Source organism: Cynocephalus volans, chromosome 5 (assembly GCF_027409185.1).
Source record: "Cynocephalus volans isolate mCynVol1 chromosome 5, mCynVol1.pri, whole genome shotgun sequence".
Lineage (NCBI taxonomy): Eukaryota > Metazoa > Chordata > Mammalia > Dermoptera > Cynocephalidae > Cynocephalus > Cynocephalus volans.
The window spans coordinates 113148371-113173338 of NC_084464.1; the positions used below are offsets into that span (position 1 = coordinate 113148371).

At 38.4% G+C, this 24968-nt stretch overlaps 1 protein-coding gene across 1 annotated transcript in view; it reads left to right on the forward strand.

Annotated features, from left to right (window-relative positions):
• Positions 1-24968, forward strand: part of SLC16A10 (solute carrier family 16 member 10) — a 125044-nt gene that overhangs the window by 87782 nt on the left and 12294 nt on the right. Inside the window, exons 3-4 of the mRNA XM_063097217.1 lie at positions 3290-3743; positions 24271-24414. Coding sequence (XP_062953287.1) covers positions 3290-3743; positions 24271-24414 — 598 coding nt within the window. The remainder of the gene's footprint in view (positions 1-3289; positions 3744-24270; positions 24415-24968) is intronic.

Genomic DNA, 24968 nt, shown 5'->3' on the forward strand with positions numbered 1-24968 from the left:
TCCTGCCTAATCTTACTGCCCCATGCCTTCTTGTCACCATCGTCCCTCAACTCACTCTGTACACCAGTTCAGAACTGTTCTATCTTCTTCATCCCCCCTCAAGGCAAAAAAGGGCCTCCTTCCTCCCGATCATGGTTGGTATTTCTCTAACAACATCAGCGGTCAGAGCTGGCCTGTCAGGAGGAGCCTTAGGACACAGTCTATGGGCGGTCAAAGACATCAATGCTAAACTTGAAGGGGCTCTGACCTCCACTGCCGAATCTCTTTCCTCTCTACAGCGACAAATTACCTCTTTAGCTCAGGTCACCCTCCAAAACCGTAGAGCACTAGACCTCCTCACCTCAGAAAAAGGAGGTACTTGCATCTTCCTTGAGGAAGAATGCTGTTATTATTTCAATGAATCCGGTCTAGTAGAAACAAACATCATCAAACTCACCAACTTAGCTTCCAGCCTACGAACCACATCCAGTTCTAAACCCTTTTCTTCTTTTATCTTAAGCCCTGTCCTAACTTGGATTTGGCCCATTTTGGGACCTCTAATCATTATCCTCATAACCTGCCTTTTCTTGCCCTGCATCATTAGGTTTCTTCAAACCCAAGTGGGAAAAATCTCTAATCAGGCCTTTAACCAGCTTTTGCTTAGAAACTACCAGCTTCTAGGTACCGATGAACCCCCCGCCTCATCTCGTGAGCGCCTCAGCTGATGCTGAAGAGACACCACCTTACAGAGGAAACGCATCCTACACGCCCTCGCCACCGAGGCCTGGCTGCTACCTCCAGTCTCCAACCAGGAACAATGGAACCGGTGCATATTCGACTTGTGGCTTCAAGCAACGTTTATGGACTTTTCCCCTTTTGAAATTACTTGTTTCTCCACCCTCCTTTGGCGTTTCATAATGGGTATTTATGTACCTTCCTCCCTTTGCCCCCCCCCACAACGCCCCAGTTCAGCAGGAAGTAGCTCGATGACTTCAACGTCCCCTTTCCTAAAACAAGAAAAAGGGAGGAATGTAAGAACCCAAATGCCCCAAGGGATCACACAGAGGAATGTAAGAACCCAAATGCCCCAAGGGATCACACCCTGATCACATAAGTCCTTCTCGGCCACACCCCATCATGGCGCTGGTTGCCCTTCTCCCATGCGGTATGCTAAGTAGGGATTATATTTTAAGCCAATCAGCCTTCCCTAAAAGCCCTATAAATATATATGTGTGTGCCGCCTAATAAACGAGCTCTCTCCGGTGGATCGGTGGATCGTCAACTGGTGTCGACTTGTCCTTTCAATATGTAATGATCTCAAGTTTTCTATTCAATTCCATTATTTAACCTGCTGGTCAAAGGCTACCAAAATTTTAGACCAAACTATGAGGGCAAGGGGAGATGTGATATAATTCTAAGTGTCAAATGGTGGATCTACTTTTCCTCTAGTTCCAGTTTTGCCTTCTTAGGAAAGCCTTCTCCAGCACCTCAGGTCCCATCAGTGTCCCTTTTCTGACACCTTTTGCACTCATGATTGGTATCCCACTGCCTTACTGATCTAAATTGCACTTATTCAGTTGTCAAACTTCAACAACTCGAACCATCTATTACTGAAATAAAAATTTAGAAGTAAGTTGAAAAGGCTCAGAAGCAGTGAAAATGCCATTATAAAGCTCTTGTGCTTTGCAGGAGAGATGAAGCTAATCTCTTCCATTCCTTAGTGTTTAAAATTGTGCTCAAAAGAATGTTTCTGGTTCATGAATGTAGCTCTCTGGTTTTCCAGCTGTGAGCATTATAATACTGTGGTATAACTGTATAGCAATTGATGTTCATGATGATACTGTTGTTAATACTATTTTTAATAAGCACTTTGAAGAAAGCACAAAATTGTGTAATAGATTTTAGGTTTTTCTTTTAAATTGTTAAATAAAAACAAATTAGTGCTTTAAGAAGTAAGTTGCAATTATTTGGAAAACTACATATGTGGAAAAACTGATACAGAGGAATGAAATATTATTTTATGTTTTGTTCTGTATTATATTCTTATTATTTGGGATAGATGTCTTGTTTCACCAAACAGAGTATGAGTAGCTTGAAGGCAGAATCACATTTTAAATATTTTTTTTAACCAAGTATCTGGTTCATAGTAGCTGCTTAATATGTTTGTTTGATAAACAGTGGAGATTCATTCAGTAAAGGACGATCAGAGTGAGGTGAGGTTAATCTGGGAATATCTAGAAATAACTCTTGAGCCTGCTTTGCATATGGTGCTAGCTGTGGATTAATAAAAGGGAAGGACATCTCAGACAGGGCTGCAAATGTGCCTTAATTTTATCAGGTTCTAGAGTTCCTTGCGATTACCACAACATGTTGCTAGACTAGCATTACTGTCTAAAGTTTAATTATTAACCAAGTTTATCTATCCTAGTTTCTAATAAATTATTTGCCTTTACTACTGATGAATAACCTTTTCAAAAAACTTTAACTAGTTTTTTTTTACTTCTTATCATAATTGTTTCAAAGAATGTAATTATGTGATCCTTTACCTTCCTAAGAGATGTGCAGTTGTTTGGTTAAACTATAAAATTCTTCCTTTATTATTCTTTTGAGACATACATGGCTTTAAAACTTACAAGCTGGGATCACACACGAACACATTTAATTTAGTCTTTCTGCAATCAGAATATGATTTCTTGTTATCTTGCACAATACTGTGATCAGTGCAATACAGGGCGAAGGTTGGTCTACATACAGCCTTCAGGCCAACAAAAATGAGACATAACTGCTTCATTATGCAAATGTTGTTGGTAACCTTGGGAAGAAAATATCAAATGCAGCCTTTTCCTTTACTAGATTGCTTGGTAAGTACCTGGGAATACTCCGTGAAATAATGAGTTTTCAGAGTTAAATTCTAATTTTTAAAAAACTTTTATCGAGACTAGGTTTTTCGTTTGTTAGTTTAATCACTGTTGATTTTACTGAGGCCCTTCCTGGCACCAACCTTTATTTCTGAGCTGTGGAGAGAGCACAGTTCTTACCCAATTCTGTGTGGTTCACCTGAAATTCATGGAAAGACAAGGAGGAACAAAATCACTGATGACCTTAATGGTCATTTTCCATACATACAGATCAAAATATTTTAGTGCAACATTCTTGATTCATTAAGCTGTTCTCCTCTGTTTTTGGTTAATTTTTCTTTTCGGAAAATACGTTGATTAACTAAAACCCACTTTTACTATAAGGTTTTATTCTACCAAGCACAAGATAAAAATAATGAAAGCTACTTTCCATCTTTTTCATCTTTATACAGTTCCATCGAGCCTCTGTACCTTACCTATGGAATCATATTTGCCTGCGGCTGCTCCTTTGCATACCAGCCTTCATTGGTCATTTTGGGACACTATTTCAAGAAGCGACTTGGACTGGTGAATGGCATTGTCACCGCTGGCAGCAGTGTCTTCACGATTTTGCTGCCTTTGCTTTTAAGGGTTCTGATTGACAGTGTTGACCTCTTTTACACACTGAGGGTCCTCTGCATCTTCATGTTTGTTCTCTTTCTGGCTGGCTTTACTTACCGACCTCTTGCTTCCAATGCCAAAGATAAAGAGAGTGGAAGTAGCAGATTCTCCCTCTTTTCCAGGAGAAAGTTCAGTCCTCCAAAAAAAATTTTCAATTTTGCCATCTTCAAGGTGACAGCTTATGCAGTGTGGGCAGTTGGAATACCACTTGCACTTTTTGGATACTTTGTGCCTTACGTTCACTTGGTAAGTATGCTTCTTCCACTTTGTGGGTAATGGATGTTATTATTTCATACAGGAAGACTTCTTAGAAGAGTAAGAGAGATTGGGTTGAAGTTGGCCTCAAACATCCTGGTTGTAATTCAGGGACTCTTGAAATTGAAGGTCTCTCGAGACAAGGTGAACACATCCATCAGACCATTAAACAGAGAATCTGTTTTATGGTGTGCTTTGGTATTTTAAAAATCCCCAAACTCAAACAAAAAGGAAAGCTAAAATCTTGGAACAAATTACATCAATATAAAACATTTGGTAGGTCATGTTTTCTTCAGGTGGCTTACTAATTTTAATCAGAGACAAAGCTGGTGCAATTATTTTGCCAACATCAGTATTTCTCAATAGAAAGGTGCAGAAATTAGATAATTAGCAAAAAAGTCAGTGGTTTTGAAACAAAGAAGCATTATATCTACTTGTGGGACACTTCTGGGAAAATGAGATTTCTCTTCAGAGGAGTATTTGAAAAATTAAACAAATTCTAAATGAGGGAAGAGAGCTAGGGTTTCATAGGAAATGATTTTTAAGTGGTCAAGAGGTTTATATTGTTTACTTCAAAGGCAAAATTTAGCCTCTTTATACAGAAACAAGAATAAGCAGTGTCTAAAGTATTTGCCCTTGGCAAAATTTGCTCAAAAGTGCTCATTATGTTTCTTTCTTTTTTCTTACTGTTGTGGCTGAAAATGCATTTACAGTTCAACATAGATGATAAATGATTTTAAAAAATGACACTGGCGTTAATTTTTCTCTGGTGTGTGCACTACGTGTGTGCACCTGGATCTTTTCCAGTGTACAATCTACTTTTGCACATTTGTGCAATTTTTCTTTTGTTAAGAGTTTTGGTAAAAGTTTGTAAGAGCAGTTCAAAGAATTGCTGGGCTCCAGAGGTCAGCTAGTAACTCCGTCATCAACCCTTTGTGAGCTCCTGTGCTTACTTCAGAAAGAATGAGGCCAAGGAAACCGAGAGGGATGGCAGGCCTGTCCTGGAGCTAAGGATAATTTCATTTCTCTGTTCTCCTGTTCTCTTCTTGCCAGAGAGTTTTACGGTTCCTCCTTGTTCAATGTTTCTTCACTTAGTTTCCAGAAGCATAACACTCTCTTGGTTTTCCTCCCATCCTTCCATCACTCCTTCTCAGTTTCTTTGCTGGCTCCTTTTTCCCCCAACCCCTGAATATCAGGATGTCCCAGGGCTTGCTCCTTGATTTTTTTCTTCAGTATTCCACTGTTGATTTCACCCAGTCTCCTAAGTTCAAACATCATATACAGGCCAGTGACTCCAAATTTATATTTCTAGCCCCGACCTCTTTCCTGAATCTTCCACCAGAGTTGTATGTCCAACTGTTTACTTAATATCTCCACTTGGATGACTGCTAGATGTTTCAGACTTAATATGTCCAACCCTGAAGTCTGATCTTACCCCCAAAACTTTCTCTGCCCCCGGCCATCCTCATCTCAGGAGATGGCAATTCCATTCTTCCAGCTGAGCAGGCCCAAAACCTCAGAGTAATCCTTTGTTCTTCTTTCTTGCACACCACACTCCTGATCCAGTCAGGAAATCCTGGTGGCTCTCCTTTCAAAATATATCTAGTATCTGACCACCTCTCACCCATCCTCCCTACTAAAACCTTAGGCCAGGCCATCACCCCCGAGCCTGGATCACCGCGATAGCCTCCTAACTAATTTCCCTGCTTCCTTCTCTGTTCTCTTCCTTCTGTTCTCTATGCAAAGGCCAAAGGCATTCTTTCTTTCTTTCTTTTTTTTTTGTGACTGGTAAGGGGATTGCAACCCTCAGCACAGTGTTGTCTGCACTGCGCTCAGCCAGTGAGCGCACTGGCCATCCGTATATAGGATCTGAACCCAGGGCCTTGGCGCTACCAGTGCCACACTCTCCTGAGTGAGCCATGGGGCTGGCCCCAAAGGCATTCTTACTAAACATAAGTCACTGCGCTCAAAATCCTTCATGGCTCCCCATTTCTCTAAGAGTAAAAACTAATGTCCTTACGCTGGCCTACAAGGTCCTCCATGATGTCGACCCTCCTACCTCTCTGATCTCCTCTCCTATCCCTGTTCCCCTTGCCCAGTCTGCTCCTGCTATTCACCTTTTAATGAAGCTTACCCTGACCAGCTGGCTAAAATTCCTTCTTCCCCTCCCCCCACAGCATTCCCAGACACCCTCCCACAACTTTTTCTTTTTTCATAGCACTGAATATCTTCTAACATATAATTTACTTATTTATTATGATCATTGCTTATGATCTGTATATATACCTCTGCTAGAATGTAAACCCCAAAAAGGTAAGGATCTTTCTCTTTTGTTCTCTTTTGTTCAATAATAGATCCCAAGCATCTAGCACAGTGCCTGGCACACAGGGAGTGCTCAAATACTTGTTGAATGACTAACTATATTAAGGATAAGGCTAAAGCGACAGTATATAAGCAATATTAAGTTTCTCACCATTTTAATCTTTAAAACTCTTTACTTTGATGCCACAATGATTTTTCACATTTTGTACTCATAGGACATGATGATATTCATATCCATTCAACAAATAAGCTCAAACTCAGCAAATCTCAGAATAATTGAGTAATTACTAATGCTGTCTGTTAATGGAAGATGTGTTTTGCTTTGACCCATAGCTTTATATGCCTATGCTTTAAATGCCTTTGCTGAAGTTTTAAAATAAATAGAAGAAATTTCTGTGTCTCTGAACTACTTGTGTCTTCAATACCAACTGAAAATCTCAAAGAGCCTGGAGTGGTTTGTGCAAGAATAGGATGCAGGCTGTGGAGCTATAGCCTGGCCACAAGTCTACACAGCTTTGGTTGAGCACTGAACACAAGGCCACATCAGTTAGATGACTGATAAATGCCTAACAGTGACAATGATAATATAACTCTTCTCACTGGCATGAAATGCTCCATTCTTAATACGAGGATGATTTTAGTTTCAATTGCTTTCACGTCTTTCCACTACTACTCACCTTGAAAATCAGCTGCTTAGTACCCGTGTTCTTTGACTCTAGAATGAATCATGGGGTCAAGTTTTAGTTTTTAAGTTTTAGACTCACATAGTTCTTTATCAAAAAAATGACAGCCAGCTGCCAGGAAAAAAAAAAAAAAGAAAACTTACTCATGTGTTGAAATATGTAATATATGTATTCATTAGCTTGTTTAAAAAAAAATCCATGATAAGGTATAAGAGGTAATTGTTCGAAACAACAACAACAACAACGACAAAAAGCCCCCAACTTTAATCTGGTAGAAAAATCTCATTTACCTGATGCTATGATGAAAGTCAAATCATTTGCCTGCTGTCAGGGCAATTAAGTGCACTTCAAGTCCACTTGCAATTGGGAATCATTACTTTTGAACTAGAAATGAAATTTTGAGGCAAACAAGTCAATAAATGGGGCAAGTAGTACCTCAAGAAATATTTTCTAGCTTTTAATAATGCCAAACGCTGCCATGGGTCAATACTGGAATGTACCTGTTAGACCTCACTAGCCAGAGCACCTCAGTTCACTCCATGGTCGAGCAGGGACACTGCTCCAAGCCAGTTAGGGCACAGAGCCATGCAAATAGAAACAGTATATAAGCTTTCATCTATCTGTGGCTTCCTCAGAGGGAGATTTAGATAACATTTGCCAAGAATTGATCAGGTGTCAAGCACTTTTACAAAATCTCACATAGCTGTCACAAGGATTAGTGTAATAAGTGTAATAAATAATACATCCTTAGAGCCAGGGAAATGATTCTGTGAAGCTATGCTGATTCAAGGTCACTCATGGACTTATGCTCAAAGTTGGGATTTGAACATAGGTCTTAGACACATCGTCTAAGTCCCACGTTGTTTTTATGAAGTAGTTTGTTGTTCTTTCATGAGGTCACCTCAGAGATGAGGGTGCTGCTATTTTCAGCTGTACTGGGCCTACACCATAGTTTTCTTTGCCTTGCAAATTTCCCTTCTGTTTTCTCAAACCTAAGGACAGAAGCAGTTTTGAACTGCCCCACCACTCAGAGATGCTTCACAACCAGGCAAGGACTCTGGAGGAAACCATCTTTTGTTCTGATATAATGGGAATGAGAAGATATCACATGACCTTATTTCCAGCCTGTACATCTCCTCTTTTGGTCTGTAGTATATTGTGAATATGAAAAAACTGAGGCCATGCAAAGTTATTTTTCACAACCTGCAACAAGTAGAACATGGGCCATATGTAGCTTTATGTTCAATTTTGTTTTCTACAATAAACATTAAGCATAGCAGAAGAACAAAAATAAAAATGTGTACAGGTTGAATATCCCTTATCCAAAATGCTTGGACCAGAAGTGCTTCAGATTTCAGATGTTTTGGGGTTTTGGAATATTTGTACTATACTTAACAGCTAAGAATCCCAAATCAGAAAGTCTGAAATCCAAATTGCTCCAGTGAGCATTTCCTTTGAACATCATGTCAGCTCAAAAGTTTTGGATTTTAGAACATTTCAGATTTTGGATTTTTGGATTTGGGGTGATCAACTTGTACAAATTTATAGCAAGACATCCTATATTTGATTAACATAAATAATATAGGAAAACAGAAAAAAGTAAACTGCTTGAAATTTAGAGTCACATATAAACTCTCTGAGGCCACTGATGGATCATTAGTCTCCTAAGAGGGCTCTAAAGAGTGTGTTGGAACCCATCCATTCTGTTAATGTGCAAATTTAACCAGGTTTTTTGTTTTGTTTTTAAGTACCTCAGGTTTTATTTGATAAAATATAGTATACTTCAAATCTCAAATTTCAACTGTAATATAAATATTTGCTTACCCCTCAAATCCTTGGATTTGTATCCAATTAAAGTTTGTTCAAGTTTGAGGAACCTAAATTAGCTGATGAAGTAAAGTCCTTTCGTGAGTTTTATATAAACTAGAAAATAAATTGCTATGATATAGGATGACTAGAAATAGAAATCTTAATTTGAAGAATCTTTGTGAGGCTATACTTGGACACTGGCTTTTGCCCAACATTTATCAGGTGGTTCTGCTGTTGTGGGGAGCGGGGGTGGAGGGAGTGGTCTGATCCATTGAGAGTACATTTCTCCTAGTTTAACCTTATCTCCAAGTTCTGGGGCATCTTTTTGGAGAAGCCCTTGCAGTCACTAACTCTGAGGATTCCAGAGCATAATGGGAAACAGACCTTCTTATGTATTCATATGGTTGGGAAGAGTCTTCAGCACCCCAAAAAAGATGGAAGCACATCCCTTCCATGCCCATGTTGCTGTCCATTTCCCCCTGTGCTTTCCCCTGTCTCTGCCCCATTATATCTCTCTGGCTCTTTTTCCCCCCTCTACCCATTGGAAGATCACTTGTAATCAGGAAGTTTACATTACCTCAAAACAAATTCGAAAAAGGCTCATTTAAAGGGCAATGCCTACCAATTAGGAGGTACAAAATTGCAAACATGAACAGTTATGCAATCCAGCTATCTATGTTTGTCCGGTTGAACTGCTACTTTCTTGAAGTAGAATGGCAAGAACAACTGCAGCATCCAGGCTTCGGAGCACAGTTTAGGATTCTGCATGCCCAGTCCTCAATGCTGTGCAAGGGTTTGCCTTAAACCACGAGTTTCTTTTAAACAAATGTAGCATTTATTGGTTTTTCCACATTTCTTCTTTGATTGCCCTCATTTTTATTAACGTTTTAGTTTATAAGAAGCCTCCACAACATTATCTCTTATTGGAGTCTCAGGTCCATCCTGTGAGATGGGCAGCATTAGTGCTTCCATTTAGCAGGAAAGGAACCAGACTTGGGATGGTGAGACAACTTGTTCAAGGTTACAAGAGTGGTACATGATGCAGCCGGGGCTTGAGCCTGGGTCTTCTTAAAAGTGTGGCATTTAAAGAAAATGTTTAAGTGCCTGCCAAAAAAGTATAACAGTAACTTAGAAGCTGAAAGGGATTGTACAGGTCATTTAATTGCACTCCTGTTTTTTGTTTGTTTGTTTGTTTTTGTTTTTTTAAAGACAAGTAAAGGAACTAAGGTGCAGAAAGGTTAAGTTGCTGGCCAAAAGTCACACAATTATAGGGCTGGCCGGTTAGCTCAGTTGGTTAGAGCCTGGTGCTGATAACACCAAGGTCCAGCGTTTGATCCCTGCACCGGCTAGCTACCAAAAAAAAAAAAAAAGTCATATAGTTATAAAAGTGGCAAAACAAGGTATAACATCCAAGAATATCCATGAAAAATAAATGGAAGTTTATTATAGCCTAAACTGTAAAGTGTTCATTGTAGAAATAGAATTATTTGAGGAATAGAGTTATTTTTCCTCTTAACTGTGGTCAACTCATAGGATTCATTTCCCATTCAGGAGGTTGCTTTGCCATTTTGACACGGTCCAGTTCTTCAGATTGCCAACAGCAGTTGCACTGGCTTTGGTTGTCTTTCTTTGATGGATATATTTGGAGCTCAGAGTCAAGGTTGTTGTGTGGCAGATTTTCTCTGAGAATGCAAGGCTAACAGTAGTATCCTTATAAACTAAAGGTCACTGTACACTGGGCCATGAATGGACTGTTGAAGCTTACCTCTCCTGTTGGTTGTGTTTATCTGTGTTCACTATAAGGTTCTGACAGGAGCAAAGGCTTAGGGCCCATTACTTGTCCCCAGCTTTGTGGATGATGGTTGCAGAGTTTTGGTAACTTTTAAAAATTGATTTAAAGTGAGATTGTATAACTGAAAAGTTACCCTATCTCAGTCCTCTTAGCACTACAACCAGATTAAAAGAGTTGGACTAAAAATTTTAATTTTATTTTTGGCCTGGAGGCTTAAATACTAGAGGTTAAAGGTTTCATTTATCTTCTCTTTCTTTTCTTTCCTTTCTTTTTATTCTTGGTTTTAGTTTATTATTCTAATTACCATTATGTTGATTGTTACTTTCACGTTTATTAGCTAAGCAGAATGTTTTGGTACTTTGCAGAATAAAAAGTAATCACATTGCTTTTTCATCAAGATTTTCAAATTTAAGTAATTTTTGTTTCTCTATTTTTCATTCAAAAATAGGCTCATAAAATTTCTTTGACACAAGGATATTTATTTGTACAGGCTATCAAAATATCAAAACTTACCTATTGAAATTCACCATGTGCTGATTATGTACATTCCCATAAACCCTACATATATTTCTTGTATTTTTGTCATTATGTAGTCTGGAAATTCCTTCCTTCCCTTCTTTCTTTCTACCTTCATTTCATTCCATTTCATTTACTTCCTTTCCCTACTCTTCCCTTGCCTTCCCAAAGAACTTGCAGAAAGGATATGAAGGTATTTACTCACACATTTCTGCTTCAACTCTCACAGTAACCTTTTATGAGGAAAGCAGTGCTAATGCTGGTTCTCCCTCTAATAGATAAGAACCTTGAGGCTCAGAGAGGTTTTACTTTGCTCAAGGCTGCACATTTGGTGGCAGGAGTGCCATTAGAATAGATTTAGAACGGTTATTCCATTCAGTCGCTGTTTTTGTTCTTGTGTGTGTGGGACTTCCTCTAATTACACCTCAGTTAAACAGATTCAAGCATTCATTCATTTGAGTCCCTGCTGTGTGCCAAGAGCATTCTAAGTGTGGGGATACAGTGATGAGAACAGCTGCTTTCTCTCGAAGAGCTCAAAAACAAGTAAGCACATACGTAAGGTAGTTTTCAAATAGTGATATTTTCTTTGAAGAAAACAAAATGAGATGGAAGGTGATGGTGGGAGGCAACTTTAGTTTGGGCAGTCCAGGACAACCCTGTTGAGGAGGAGATAGTAAGCACAGTCTATGGGAGAAGGGTAGTACTACGTACTTGGACAGTTTCCTGTTGCCCTCCTATCTCTATCTTTAAAGACAGGCAACAGTTGAATTTTTTTTATCCAACTTATTTTTATCTGATGTGTTATATTAAAATATGTCTGTTGAAAATTAAAAATTCTGGCATACATTGCTATAGGACCCAAGCATTGTTTTTATTGACTACTTATGTCTTCTGGTAATACACTAGTATCACTCAGTTCTCATGTGGTTATTAAGTTAATGATTGGAAATCTCTCCTTCACTTTGTCCCCACCTTTTTTTCCAGATTTTTTCAGTGGTGTTTATGCTTTTCTTGCTTTTCTAACCTTGCATTTATTTCCCTTCAGATCTCAACATCTGCTGCAATTTGACTCTTCAGGTTAGTGAAAATTTGCCCATTCATCAGTTTTGTGCCTTAGGAAGTATTCACCAGCATTCTCCTATTTTTGATGAGCAAGGATCTTTACTTCTCTGACTGCTTGTGACTCGTTGATGGTGAAGTTAAATATTTACAGAACACTCATCAAAACAAGCTAGTTTTTTTAAAGCATATTTTTCTTTTCAAAATATAATACACTAGCTGAGGAACTTCATAGGAACAGAGGACATAATCCATAGCAAATCTAGAAAACCGATGATGTAAAAATAAACTAAAATAGAGCTGCTGCTTTTAGTAAGGCAGAGCAAGTTTGTTATGTGTTCCAAATTATACTTAGCCAAAAATAATAATAATTCAATAGTATTTTTTAGAAATAATGCATGGTTTATGCAGGCATGAAAATTATTCCTAGAATGCAGGCCCCATGCCTCTCAAAGATTTAAAATTTGTGGAGGAGAAAGAAATCCACAAACATTTTAAAATATCTGATTTTAACTTAAATGGAAAAGGAGCAGTAGTGTATTTTTGTTAGGCCCTAATACTATGTAATGTATTCAATGTATACATTTCACCAGGGAAAGACTGGCAAAAAACTGTGCATTTATCTACAAAATACATTGGGGAGTTTTGTGTGGGAAGTTTCCTAACACCTCAGGAAGTGCTAAACAAGAAACAGGTGAGGTAGACTGGACTCTCTACAAGGGTGTCCTCTTTATTGCTCTAGCCACAGCAACTAGCATGTTCCTGGCAGTCACTACATATTTTTTTGACTGATTTCAGGTTGAGCTTATAGGCTGAGTGAGTTGCTGAAGTACAAGGTCTGCTAATTTCTCTACTCACAACTACTTTACATTCTAATAGCACTTAATATTCAAGTTTTTTTCTTTCCTCTTCAATATATAATCCCTGGAGGTGAGAACAGTTTTATCTTCATCTTATGGGGAAAGGAGTTAGTTGGTTAAAAGACATTCTTACATCACACACACATATAGTTAGTGACAGGTTGGGGTTTAAAGCTTAAATAATAGAAATAAAAGTGGTTTTACAATTATCTAGACTAGTTTCAATGTGGAGTAACTTAAAGATATGGAAATAGATGGCAAAAGGTACACAGTGTCCTGGTGAGGTGAAATAACGCCCCTAATTCCTTGCCCCTTCTCCCAGCTGCTTCCAGAAGAATGTAGTGCTTGAGGCTGACCGTGGCCTCATAAGCAGGCTAACAGATACTCATGCTCTTCTTGGCCCACCTCCCTTTTGACCCATGCATGCATCTGCGGAATTTAAAATGTTGTCATACACAAAGTTTCTTTCAAAAAGTTCACGGAAAATGCACGTTATGAAGAAAACTGATGGATTGTGAAATTTTTTTGCACCAAAATAAACTCATATTAACTGGTTATAATATGTCTGACTGAACAGGATCTAATTTGAAGCACTAAGAAGGATAAAACATCAATTTGAAAACAGCCCCTAACAGAACAACATGAATTCTGCTAAAACTGAAGCAAGAACAAACATCAAATTTATGGTGAAGCTTTGGTGGAAGAATGGCGAAATCATTGATGCTTTATGCAAAGTTTATGGGGACAATGCCCCAGAGAAATGAGCAGTTTACAAATGGATAACTCATTTTAAGAAGGGATGAGACAATGTAGAAGATGAAGCCCACCGTGGTGGACCATCCACATCAATTTGCTAGGAAAAAATTAATCTTGTTCATGCTCTAATTGAAGAAGACTGACAACAGCAGAAACAATAGCCAACAGCATATACACCTCAGCTGGTTCAGCTTACACAATTCTGAATGAAAAATTACAGTTGAGCAAACTTTCCACTTGATGGGTGCCAAAAGTGTCGCACCCAGATCAGCTGCAGACAAGAGCAGAGCTTTCAGTGGAAATTTTAAACAAGCGGGATCAAGATCCTAAAGTATTTCTTAAAAAAATTGTAACAGGAGATGAAACAGGGCTTTACCGGTACGATCCTGAAGACAAAGTACAATCAAAGCACTGACAGGTGGAAGTGGTCCAGTCAAAGCAAAAGTGGACTGGTCAAGAGCAAAGGTCATGGCAGCAGTGTTGGGGGATGCTCAAGGCATTTTGCTTGTTGACTTTCTGGAGGGCAAAAGAGGGATAACATCTGCCTATTATGAGAGTGTTTTGAGAAAGTCAGCCGAAGCTTTTGCAGAAGAAAAGCATCTAAGAAGGCTTCACGGGAGAGTTCTTTTCCACCATGACAATGCTCCTGCTCATTCTGCTCATCAAAAAAGGGCAAATTTGAGAGCGTTACAATCATTAGCCATCCATCTTATAGTCCTGATTTGGCTCCCTCCGACTTCTTCTGTTTCATAATTTAAAAAAATCTTTAAAGGGCACCCATTTTTCCTCAGTTAATAACGTAAAAGACTGCAGTGACATGGTGAAACTCCCAGGACCCTCAGTTCTTCAGCAATGGACTAAAGTATCATTGCTTACAAAAGTATCTTGAACTTGATGGAGGTTATATTGAAAAATAAACTTTATTTTTTTATTTTTATCTTTTTAAAATTACCTTTCCCACGAACTTTTTGAGGTCCCCTCATATTGATTGAATTCATGAAGCATTATAGTGTCCTCAATATAAATCAAGTGTTCCTGTTCCTGCTTAATTATTATCTCTCCTCATGTGAACACATGGTTTTCTTTTATAGCCTCCTTACTTCTCAGGAGCTACCTCAGGGACTTTTCAACATTTCCCAACCTAGTCCTTTCTACCTTTTACCCAGAGGAAAGTTCTTACTCCCTGTTGATGCCTCAAGCATTAACTACTCTTCTCTTCCAGGTGTCTCCTTTCTCCAGCTCTTCAGCCCTCGGGGTCTGTTCTGAATCCTGGGGTTGGAATCGCCCCAAATTAGGAATTACCTCATGTCCCCATCCCCCTCCTCCTGGTGAGGTGCTTTCTAAGCTCTCTGTCACTTTCCCCTTCCCAGCAACCCTGTAACATACCTAGAGCAGTGTGTCATGCCCTGTGCCTCCTTTTCTCCCCTGAAATAAAATTCTTAAATAAAACCTACCTATACACATAATTTTTTAAAAAAAATAATGTCCCACCTGTATAAAAAGAAGGCAATAAATAAATAAATAGTGTCCCACCTATAACATAAAGGAGAAATAAAAGAAGTAATAAAAGAAGGTCATGCTTGGGATACAAGCTACAAAACAGATGAAGCTTGAGGACATTATGTTAAGTGAAATAAGCCAGACACGAAAGGACAAATACTGTATGATTCCACTTTGATGAGATACCTAGAGTAGTCAAATTCATACACACAAAAAGTAGAATGGTGATTTTCAGGGGGACAGGGGAAATGGGGAGTTATTGTTGAAGGGGTACATAGCTTCAGTTTGGGAAAATGAAAAATTCTGGAGATGGATAGTGGCGATAGTTGCATGTGAATATACTTAATGCTCCAGTACACTTAAAAATAGTTAAAATGGCAAATTTTATGTGATATAAATTTTACTACAATTAAAAAAAAATTTGGGGGGGCCGGCCCCGTGGCGCACTCGGGAGAGTGCAGTGCTGGGAGTGCAGCGACGCTCCCGCCATGGGTTTGGATCCTATATAGGAATGGCCGGTGCACTCACTGGCTGAGCGCGGTGCGGACGACACCAAGCCAAGGGTTGCAATCCCCTTACCGGTCACAAAAAGACCAAAAAAAAAACCAAAAACAAAAACCAAAAAAATTTTTTTAAAGTTAATGCTTGGGCACAACTATATCAGAAAAGTAAAAATAGCCCCCACAAATTTCCAAAACAACTCAATGGGGTGTTACTGCCCAAATTGTGAACCAATGTGCAGTATTTGAGAAACTGATGCCCAAGATTTTAGAATCAGTAAGGAGTATAGGGCTCATAATGTGACTCCAAAGACATTTCTTTTCCTACTATGTGTAGTCCTTCCAACTCCCAGTCCAGGGAAATTTCCTCTCTGTTATGCAGGCTGTCTTTATCCTGATGGATGCAGGCCTTCCACTTCCTTATCAGTCCTCCCATGGGGGTGTGGTCCTTTTCTTCCTGAACACTGTATAACCACAAGATAAAATCGAACATATTTAAAATAATTTTAATCACATTTCCTCCTCCATAACTCTGAAATAAGAATAAGGAAAGGAACAATTGAGGTAGACAATCTCAGAAGTATATGTGGAAATGACAACAGTGGAAGGAAAACATTTTTAGGCCTAATCTTAAAAATTTTAATCTTCATTGGGGTTAAAAAATTTGAATTCATGGATGATACTAGGGAGACAGCCAGCAATTATATGGCTCCTAGGATTTTTTTTTTTTTTAAATGCCTCTCTTAGGATTAGTAGGAAAGACTCAACACTGCACATAACAAAGCCTGGAGGGGAAAGGTGGATAGGAGACTTTGGCAAAGTAGTTCTCTATCCAATATCATTAGCTTGAATCTTAGTGAGGATAGGTCAGAAGAAAGTAGAATTTTCATGAAAAGATCAATTTTCCTTTACTTCAGAATTAAGGGCAAAATTAAGAAGCTGAATAAGAACAAAATGTCCAGCTGGCTGGTTAGCTCCGTTGGTTAGAGCATGGCCTTATAACATCAAGGTCAAGGGTTTGGTTCCTTGTACCAGCCAGCCGTCTAAAAAAAAGAATTAATTTCTTTGTTTCTCTCAAAAATCACATAAACTTTGAAGAAACTAAAATTTTAACAAACCAATAATCTACACATCTTTTATTGTTCCAGAAGAAATAGAACCAATTTTGACAATTTATAAAATATTTGGCTTATTGACATTATTGCAAGGGTCATTAAATAAGTAAAGCTATCAAGTTAACCCAAATCCTTCTGATTTAAATTCTGAATTTATCCCTTCTTACAAGATGAAGCCTATCTTAAACCTCTAAAATTAAGGCTTACTTGAGCTAAACTTTTGTTGGGTGCATTTGTTCACTTTGGACTACTTTTCTAAATTCACGCAATTCAGCTATTACTTAGATGCTGTATAACCCACACCTATCTATTTATGTGCAGGCACTTTTAACTGATAGATGATTTTGTCACTAGATTAATCCAAGAGTGAGTTTAAAGAGCATATCCATTCCCCACCTTTTTTCATAAATGCAAAACATGGAAACACATGATGCTTCAAAACAGCACGAATCACAAACAAGAGTCCACATGTGCAGAGCCTTTGCAACCACTTTGTATCTTCCAAGTACTGTTCTAAAGTATTGAAGTCAGTTGGTCATGCACGCAGCCATGCACTATGGTTGAGCTCTCTGGAGCCATCTTGATGACCAGCACAGAGTCAGTCTAACTCCTTCACAGATAGACACTGTCTGAATTCACAGTCCATTGTGTTCATCCAAACTAGCGAGGAACCAAGGATCTGAGAGAGTGTTGAATCTGGGGTGCCAAGAATGAGACTCCAAGAAGGAAACTGTTCAGAATCAAACCTGCATTTAGGAGAAATTAATACAAATTTAAATAGAGCAAGAGATTAAACACCTTTTATTGTTCAATAATAATAGAATGATTTTTGATAACTTGTGAAATATCTGGCACAGAAATTATTGGCAGGGTCATTAAATAATTTCAAGTTACTTAAAAATCCTAGAGATTTATTTTCTATTTTAAGATGAACACTACCTTAAGCTTCTAAATTTCAGTGTTATTTAAACTGGCATTTAAATCCAAATTGGTTTTCGTTGATGATTCCTGTAGAACATTTTACTAAATCTTGATCTTATCTAAATGATGCTATGTCAAAGATGGACTACTTATTTTGGGTTTTTTTTTTTTTTTTTTAATCCAAGGAAAATTTTTTTTTTTTTTAAAAAGGGAAAATATCAAAAGTTTTAAAATAATTTTTAGAGTTAGGATTCAGATCATAGTTCTTCAAACCTTTAGCCATTTCTTCCTTCTGAACTCTTCTTTTTCTACCTGTCGGTGGCTGTTAAATAATCTTCACTCCAGAAACTCTTCTTTTTTTCCCTCAGTGCTGACTCTTTCATGTCTTAACAGTGCCACGTGATTATCAACACCATGGAAACTCATCTTAATTGAAAGACTGGCTGTTTAAAAAGCAACCAACCGCCTCCTAGAATCCTGTAGGCCAAAGGTCTGCTCTTCACCTGGTCAGCTGCTGAGGAAGCAGTAGGTACCTGTACCACGAGCTTAGTCACAAGAGAAATATCATCAGAAAACAGACTGGGCTGAGGCTGGCCATTTAGCTCAATTGGTTAGAGCGTGGTGCTAATAAAACTTAGGTCTAGGGTTTCCAATCCCTGTACAGGCCAGCCACCAAAAAAAAAAAAAAAGAAAAGAAAATAGACTGGGCTGCCTAGAGATATTAGTCCTTAAAAATGCCGGCAGGCAAAGAAATTTTTCCCTGCAAGCACACCCTAGAGATGTTTTATTCTCAAGGCACAGCTGATCAGGTTTAACAAGCTAAAATGACATTCTGAGGCTGATCGAATCAATGAGTATCTATTAATGGCCATAAAGTCTTAGTTCAGTGTTTTTTGGTGTAAAGCACTCAATTTTATGTACTCAAAAATATGGAGTGAGTTTTCTTCCACCTTTAATCACCTCACTTGACTTGCTAGTGTACAATGCTCATGCAAAACATCCTGCTTGTTTTAATTTACTTTCTTTTCTGTTCTTAGCAAAAACAGAGAAAACACAGTTGTTTTAAAAAGAAAGAAAAAACAAGCCAGACCCTGTCATTTCATTCAGAAGATTTCTGTTCATCCTACTTTGAAGTCAAAGGGTAGTGTAAAGTTTTGATTTGTATCAAACTCAGATTATCCATTAACCACTCTAGCAAGCTTTCTACTCCCTTTCAAACGTACATCTCTTTTTTAAAGGGGCCAGGCTTTTTTCTTTGAATTTACCTTTAAAAAAAAAATTTAATCAGGATGGTCTTCTAAAGTTGTGGAACAGCTTTTCTATGTTGGATGGATATATTCTTAGAAATTACTCCAAACTGCATGCAAAGGAGAAGCAACAAACTGCAGTTACTAATCTCTGGCTTGAAGAGCACTGAGTAAAAGTGCTCTGAGCTTAGTATCCGTATTGGAAAGTAGGAAGTTGAAGAAATCAGTTTCAATTCCATAATCACTGAAAACATATAACATTTATTATCCCATTTTTGGATAGACCATGTAAACTTAAAATATACAAGTCCCCACTGACTCCCAAAGATTTATTCTTCTAGATCCAAATGAGTGGCCATGCCTACGTTGTCCACCCCTGTTTTCAGTTTGACAGATGATGTTTATCTGAAGAGGAAGGGCAGAGATCAGAGAATCAAAATCATCACAAACAAGGACAAGTGATGACTGGGTGACTGAAATCTTTTTATCTCCTAAAGAGCAGAGTTAACTGCAACAACAGTGAATAATAAATATTGCAGGATTTTTTTTGTTTGTTTTCTCAGAACTACAGTTGTAGTTCTTTTGGTCCTATAGTCTGCACTGTTCCATTGGGCCTGTTTTCCCTTGCTTTCCTGACCTCTGAAATACTGCCTTTGTTAGTATTTTGTACTTGAGTCAGTCAGCTGTCATTTCAAGTCCACTGTCAGAAATAAAGATATTTTTAAGAGTCTCCAGTAGTTCCTCTTCTCCTTTAACTACGATCCCCCAAAGACATATAGTCTAATTTGTATGCACCAAAGTTTTATCATATTGTTTATAACATACATAAAAGACGTTAAGCAAAAAGTGCTCACCCCCTCAAAGGATGGGGGTGGGGGGAGGACAATGAGGCTAATAACCGCTATGGCATGGCTAAATGACACAATCTTAGAAAACAATACAGGAAGGAATTATTGGACCTTTTGGACCAATGGTATCTTTGTTTTGCAGGTGTGTATTACCACTGGGTTTCAAGGGGTTCTGTAAATGAAGTGATCTGAGGTTCCCTTCTATTGGGCATTTTTCTATTGTGAAAGCATTTGGTACAGAGATGCTTGAGTTTCTAATGCACTGTCATCAGTTTTATTGGATTTGATTTTGTACTATGGCCATGACCCATTTAACTTCCTCCATGGTTGGTTGATTCTCTAAAGGCCAGACGACTCTGCCTTGGACTCTCAGTGGAAGAACACCATCTGATGTCTCCAGATGTCTTGCATTGCAGCTCCCCTGTAGGAGAGAGGTGGAGAGGAGAGAAGCCAGGGCTGAGGCCATTCCAGTAGTAAGATCACTTTCTTAGGCTGTTGCTCCTGACCTCTCTCTCACCAATGGGATCTGCCTCTGGGCTCCAGTGATTGGACAGGAACCTGCCTTCAGGTGGCAGGTCAGAAACATGCCATCCATACAGAGAGGTGTACCACCATTTAGTTGAAGGGATGGTTAGAGAAAGGGGAAACTGTGAACTTGTCCTTTTTTTTTTTTCCTTCTTTCGCCCATGGTGTATGAGTAGATATTTTGGGATATGATTCTTGGTTATCTCTGGATAATGGCTTTTGTGATCTGTGAAAGCTGTTGTTGCTTGAATGATGAAAAAATATTTCAGGAGCAGGCAGTGTTCAAGATATCACTCAGCAAGGTTTTGTTAATCCCTTCGAGGTATGCAGCCCTGGATTAAATAAATGTTTGAGAACATAAATACTAATTCCTGCCCTAAAGAACTTACATATTCAGATAAAGTCTAACTTTATCTTTAAAGTTAACTTTAAACAACTGCCTACAAAAAAATATTATCCCCTGCAGAGACAGTGGCCTCTAGTATAAGCTTTGTATTGATTTAAAAAATAAGTTAGGTTAAATATGAAAAGATTTGTTCAACATTTTCATCTTTCTACCCATGCAACTCTTTATTAGAAATATCAATTTCTCCCAATATTCACACTTTCTGCTAAACTAAAGTGCACAGCAATCTCCAGAGGATGAGAGATAGGCAGAAATTCATAAAACAGTCAGCAGCAGTTATGGGAGGCCCAGGCTGCAGGCAGAACACACCAGACCTCACGGGTACTGCCACCTCAATGAGGAAGGATCTCTAGGACCCAGAGATCCAGCATCCCCAGATTCTGCTCCCCTATCTGCCAGATTCCCTCACAGACCAAAGAAACTTTTCTAGTTTGCAGGTTTTGGTGAAGTGGTGTGGAGGGGGTATTAGAATCTGACAACAACAATAACAAAATTCGGTGAAATAATGCCACTAGAGGTGAAGAACTAAGTTACTACTTAAGCATAATTTGAATTTACCCAATTTATCCTCTTTCAAAAAAGATCCCAAACATTTCACCTTATTATTCCTTTTAAGGATTACAAAGTTGAGCAGGGTGCAAAAATAAATCACTAATAAAGAATAATAGCAATTTGGCAGACAGGAGTTCTTAGTTTCATAAAAAGAATGACTTGTAAATTCAATCTTTTATGAATACTAAAGAATGTCTCTTTAGAAGTCAGAATAGATCCTTTTGGTGATTCCTGAAGTGGATTAATACATTAGAGTCTGGATTCAAATTCCACATAAAGCCAATGAGTACATATAATTACATCCCACCTGCCTTAGATCAGGTCATTCATTTTCCTCCAGAATTGGGCTGAATCCATCTCATTCAACACTGTCTAATCTCACTTGATGGAGAGTGATAAGTGCCTGGTGGAATAAGCTACTTTGAGGTCATCTTCATCAACATCTGTCTTATATCTTTGCAACCACAAGTTGATTTCTTAAAGAAACATAATGTAAGCCAAATATGTAATTTTAAATTTTCTAGTAGCCACATTAAAAAAAAATAAAAGGAAACAAATAAAATTAGTTTTGTAATACACTTTACTTAACCAATATAGCCAAAATATTATTTCAACATGGAATCAATATTTAAAAATTACTAATGAGATATTATGCATGCCTTTCCTTTTTTTTTTATTAGGACTTCTAAATCCTGTTTTTTTACACTTAACAGTAGATCTCAATTTGAACTAGCCATATTTCTGTGCTCAACTGCCCGTGCAGTGTTAGCCTGGTGTGCTTAAGGAGGCAGCTGGAGGTGAGGCTGTGGGAGCAAAGCAGAAGTCTTTGTCTGTCAAACCAGGAGTTTGAGCTTTCCCCTAAGGGCTATGGGAGCCATAGAAGGATCTTAAACAGAGAGGTTACATTTTTTATTTTGAACTTAATTGGGTGGCCTCAGGAAATACAGGTTAGAGGTGAGAGATAGATGTAGGAATGGGGGCTAAAGCAAGAAGCATGTTAGAAGGATGATGTAGTGGTCCAGGTGAGTGGTCCTTTAATTGGTAAAGACTCTAATTAAAATATGGGGAACATGGACCAAAGGAAGCGTTTCTGAGATATTTAGGAGGTAAAATCATCAGGATTTGGTGGTGACTACTGGATTTGGAGACAGAGATGGGGGTAATCTCGGATGGTTGTCAGGTTTCTACCATAGGTAGTTGGGCCAATAGCAGTAGTGTTAACTGAAATGGGGGGAGGGCAAGTTGAGAAAGGGAAATGAGTTTAGCTGGGGCATGTTGACTCTGACGTGCCTTTGGAACAGGCAGATGGATATGTCTAGTCTGACCTGGAAGAGTTTACTTGAGAGAATATATAGAGAGAGAAGCTAACAAGGCCAAGTAGGGATACTCAGTAATTAAGGTGCCAAATGAAAACTTTAGGCAATAAGGGTAAGTTAGAAAGTCAAAGAGGGTAGAAGAGGGCGCAAAATTGTTGTTCAGTAAGAAAGTTATCAGCAAGTTTAAGTGACATTGTGAATAAATTTGACCTACTGGGCCAGATGGAATTAGGGCCGAGATCAGAGCTGGCCTAATGTTATTTTACAGACATATTTTGTTTGGCTTTTGTAGTGTTGGATCACACAGTATTCTAAATTTAAGTTAGGGGCCAATATTTTCACACAAAATCCAGATTTATTACTTTTCTTTAAAAGAAAAGGGGGCCAAGAGGTAGTTGTGGCAACATTGGTAGTATCATGTGGTGATAATCAACTTAATTGTATGCCTTTTCTCTCCAACGAATGTTTTACTCCTTTATGTTATTTGCCTTGGCTCGGTAGACATTTGATTTTTCTGCTTCGGAGCCAAGGATCAGTAGGTAATAAAGGTACAAAGATAGATTAGCGACAGATTATAGAGGGCTTTGAATACCAAACTAAGGAGTATAAAATGTAGGCAGTGGGCAACCTTTGAATAAGTCATTGATGAGATTAAAGCCATATTTAGGAGGATTATTCTGAACCAGTATGAAAATATAGAAGTTAGGGAGAACAGTGACCAGTTTTGAAAGTGAAGAGAGAAATGAAATGGTGTTGGGATATACAAATGGGCTTTCAAAATGGAAATGGAAGTGTCTTAAGGAGATGTCATCCAGAAAGGCTACTAACTGCCCATGGGAACCATATGGGCCATTGAGCTTGGTGGGAAATTTGCTTGCAGACTTCCAGAACTCAGGCTATTGTTGGGTGTAGGGGACAGTGCTTGTCAGGGGTGTTATGGAAAAGAAAGTTCATATGCTTACTTGCTATCTATGGCCTGCAGGTCACTGTAGTCACTGTTCTTAGTAGACTGTAAATGGAGTGGAAAGATCCTTTTAAAAAAAAGGCTAAAATGAGTATCTGATCATTATTTACTGTGTGCCAAGCACTATTCTAAGCTCTTTACTACAGGTATTTTACTTAATCCTCACAACCACCCTCTGGAGAAGGTACTACTGCAATTTCCATTTTATAGACAAGAAAACTGAGACCCCAGAGGTTAAGAACTTACCCAAAGTCTCATGGCTGATAAGGGATGCAACCATGACTTGAACCCAAGCACTAACTCTCCGGAGGCTTATCTTTTAACCACTGTGTCAAACTGCCTCTGCACTTTTATTTGTTCTAATGCTACACAAATAGGTAACTTCACAGGTAAAGAACTTCATGCTTTCACCCTGGAAGCTCTGGTATAACTTATTTCAGGGGTATCAGTTGGTTCAGGTCCTAGTAGAAGAAATGAAACTCCAGAATTGACTCTTTACTTGTCTTTCAGGGAAGAGATAATGTGCTGGGTCCTTGGGTGATCTTGAGAGAACAAGATTATGTGGTGTGTTCAAAAGTGTTCTCTTCCTTTAGCTAATGGCTCAATGTTAGCGTATAAAGTGTGTGCTGGTAACTCTTTATTGAAAAAAAAAACACTTATAAAAACTCATTTCTTTTATGCAAGCTAAATTAAATTTTATAAATACTTGAATTTGGAAGGAGATGAGAATCCATAACATTGTAGAGAAACGCATTTGATGTAAAGCCTCAAACTTTGTCAAGTTTTCCTACCATATTTAGTGTGGTTTCTTTCTCTTTGGTCTACAGATGAAACATGTGAATGAAAGATTTCAAGATGAAAAAAATAAAGAGGTGGTTCTCATGTGCATCGGCATCACTTCAGGAGTTGGACGATTGCTCTTTGGCCGGATTGCAGATTACGTGCCTGGTGCGAAGAAGGTTTATCTACAGGTACTTTCTTACACCTGTTTTGCCCAGAAAAATTATCCTTTTCACCTGGTGGCTCATTAAATTTACTTACATGCTTAAATGCTTCTATAAAAATGAGAAATATTTTCTAGAACGTGACTTCCTCAGGCAGTTTTTCAAGGACAAAATCAGTTATGAGTTTAGGTTTTAAACATGAGAAATTGGTTGCCAAACAACAATCTTCTTTATTTTGCCATGGAATTCCACCAAACCAAAATGTTTTTTGCCCATTGCTTTTTCTAAGAAGAATGTTTTATTTTTGGCATAGGTCTCAAAGTCATGTGCAGATTCTATGCCTTTTGCAACATCTTGTGAAATTTAGGTGTGTGTATGACTGAGCTTCTTTACTGATAACTGCCTCCTAGGTGCTGTGGGGTGTACATAAACAAATGCTAATTCCAAGATCATTATTGACACTCAGTCAATAGGGATTTAAGTGACTCTCTCATGCCAGACACTGTGCTAAATGCTGCAGAGTTAAATGAAATATGGTCTGTGCCCTCAGTTAGTAGCTAATGGTCTCATGGGGAGACAGA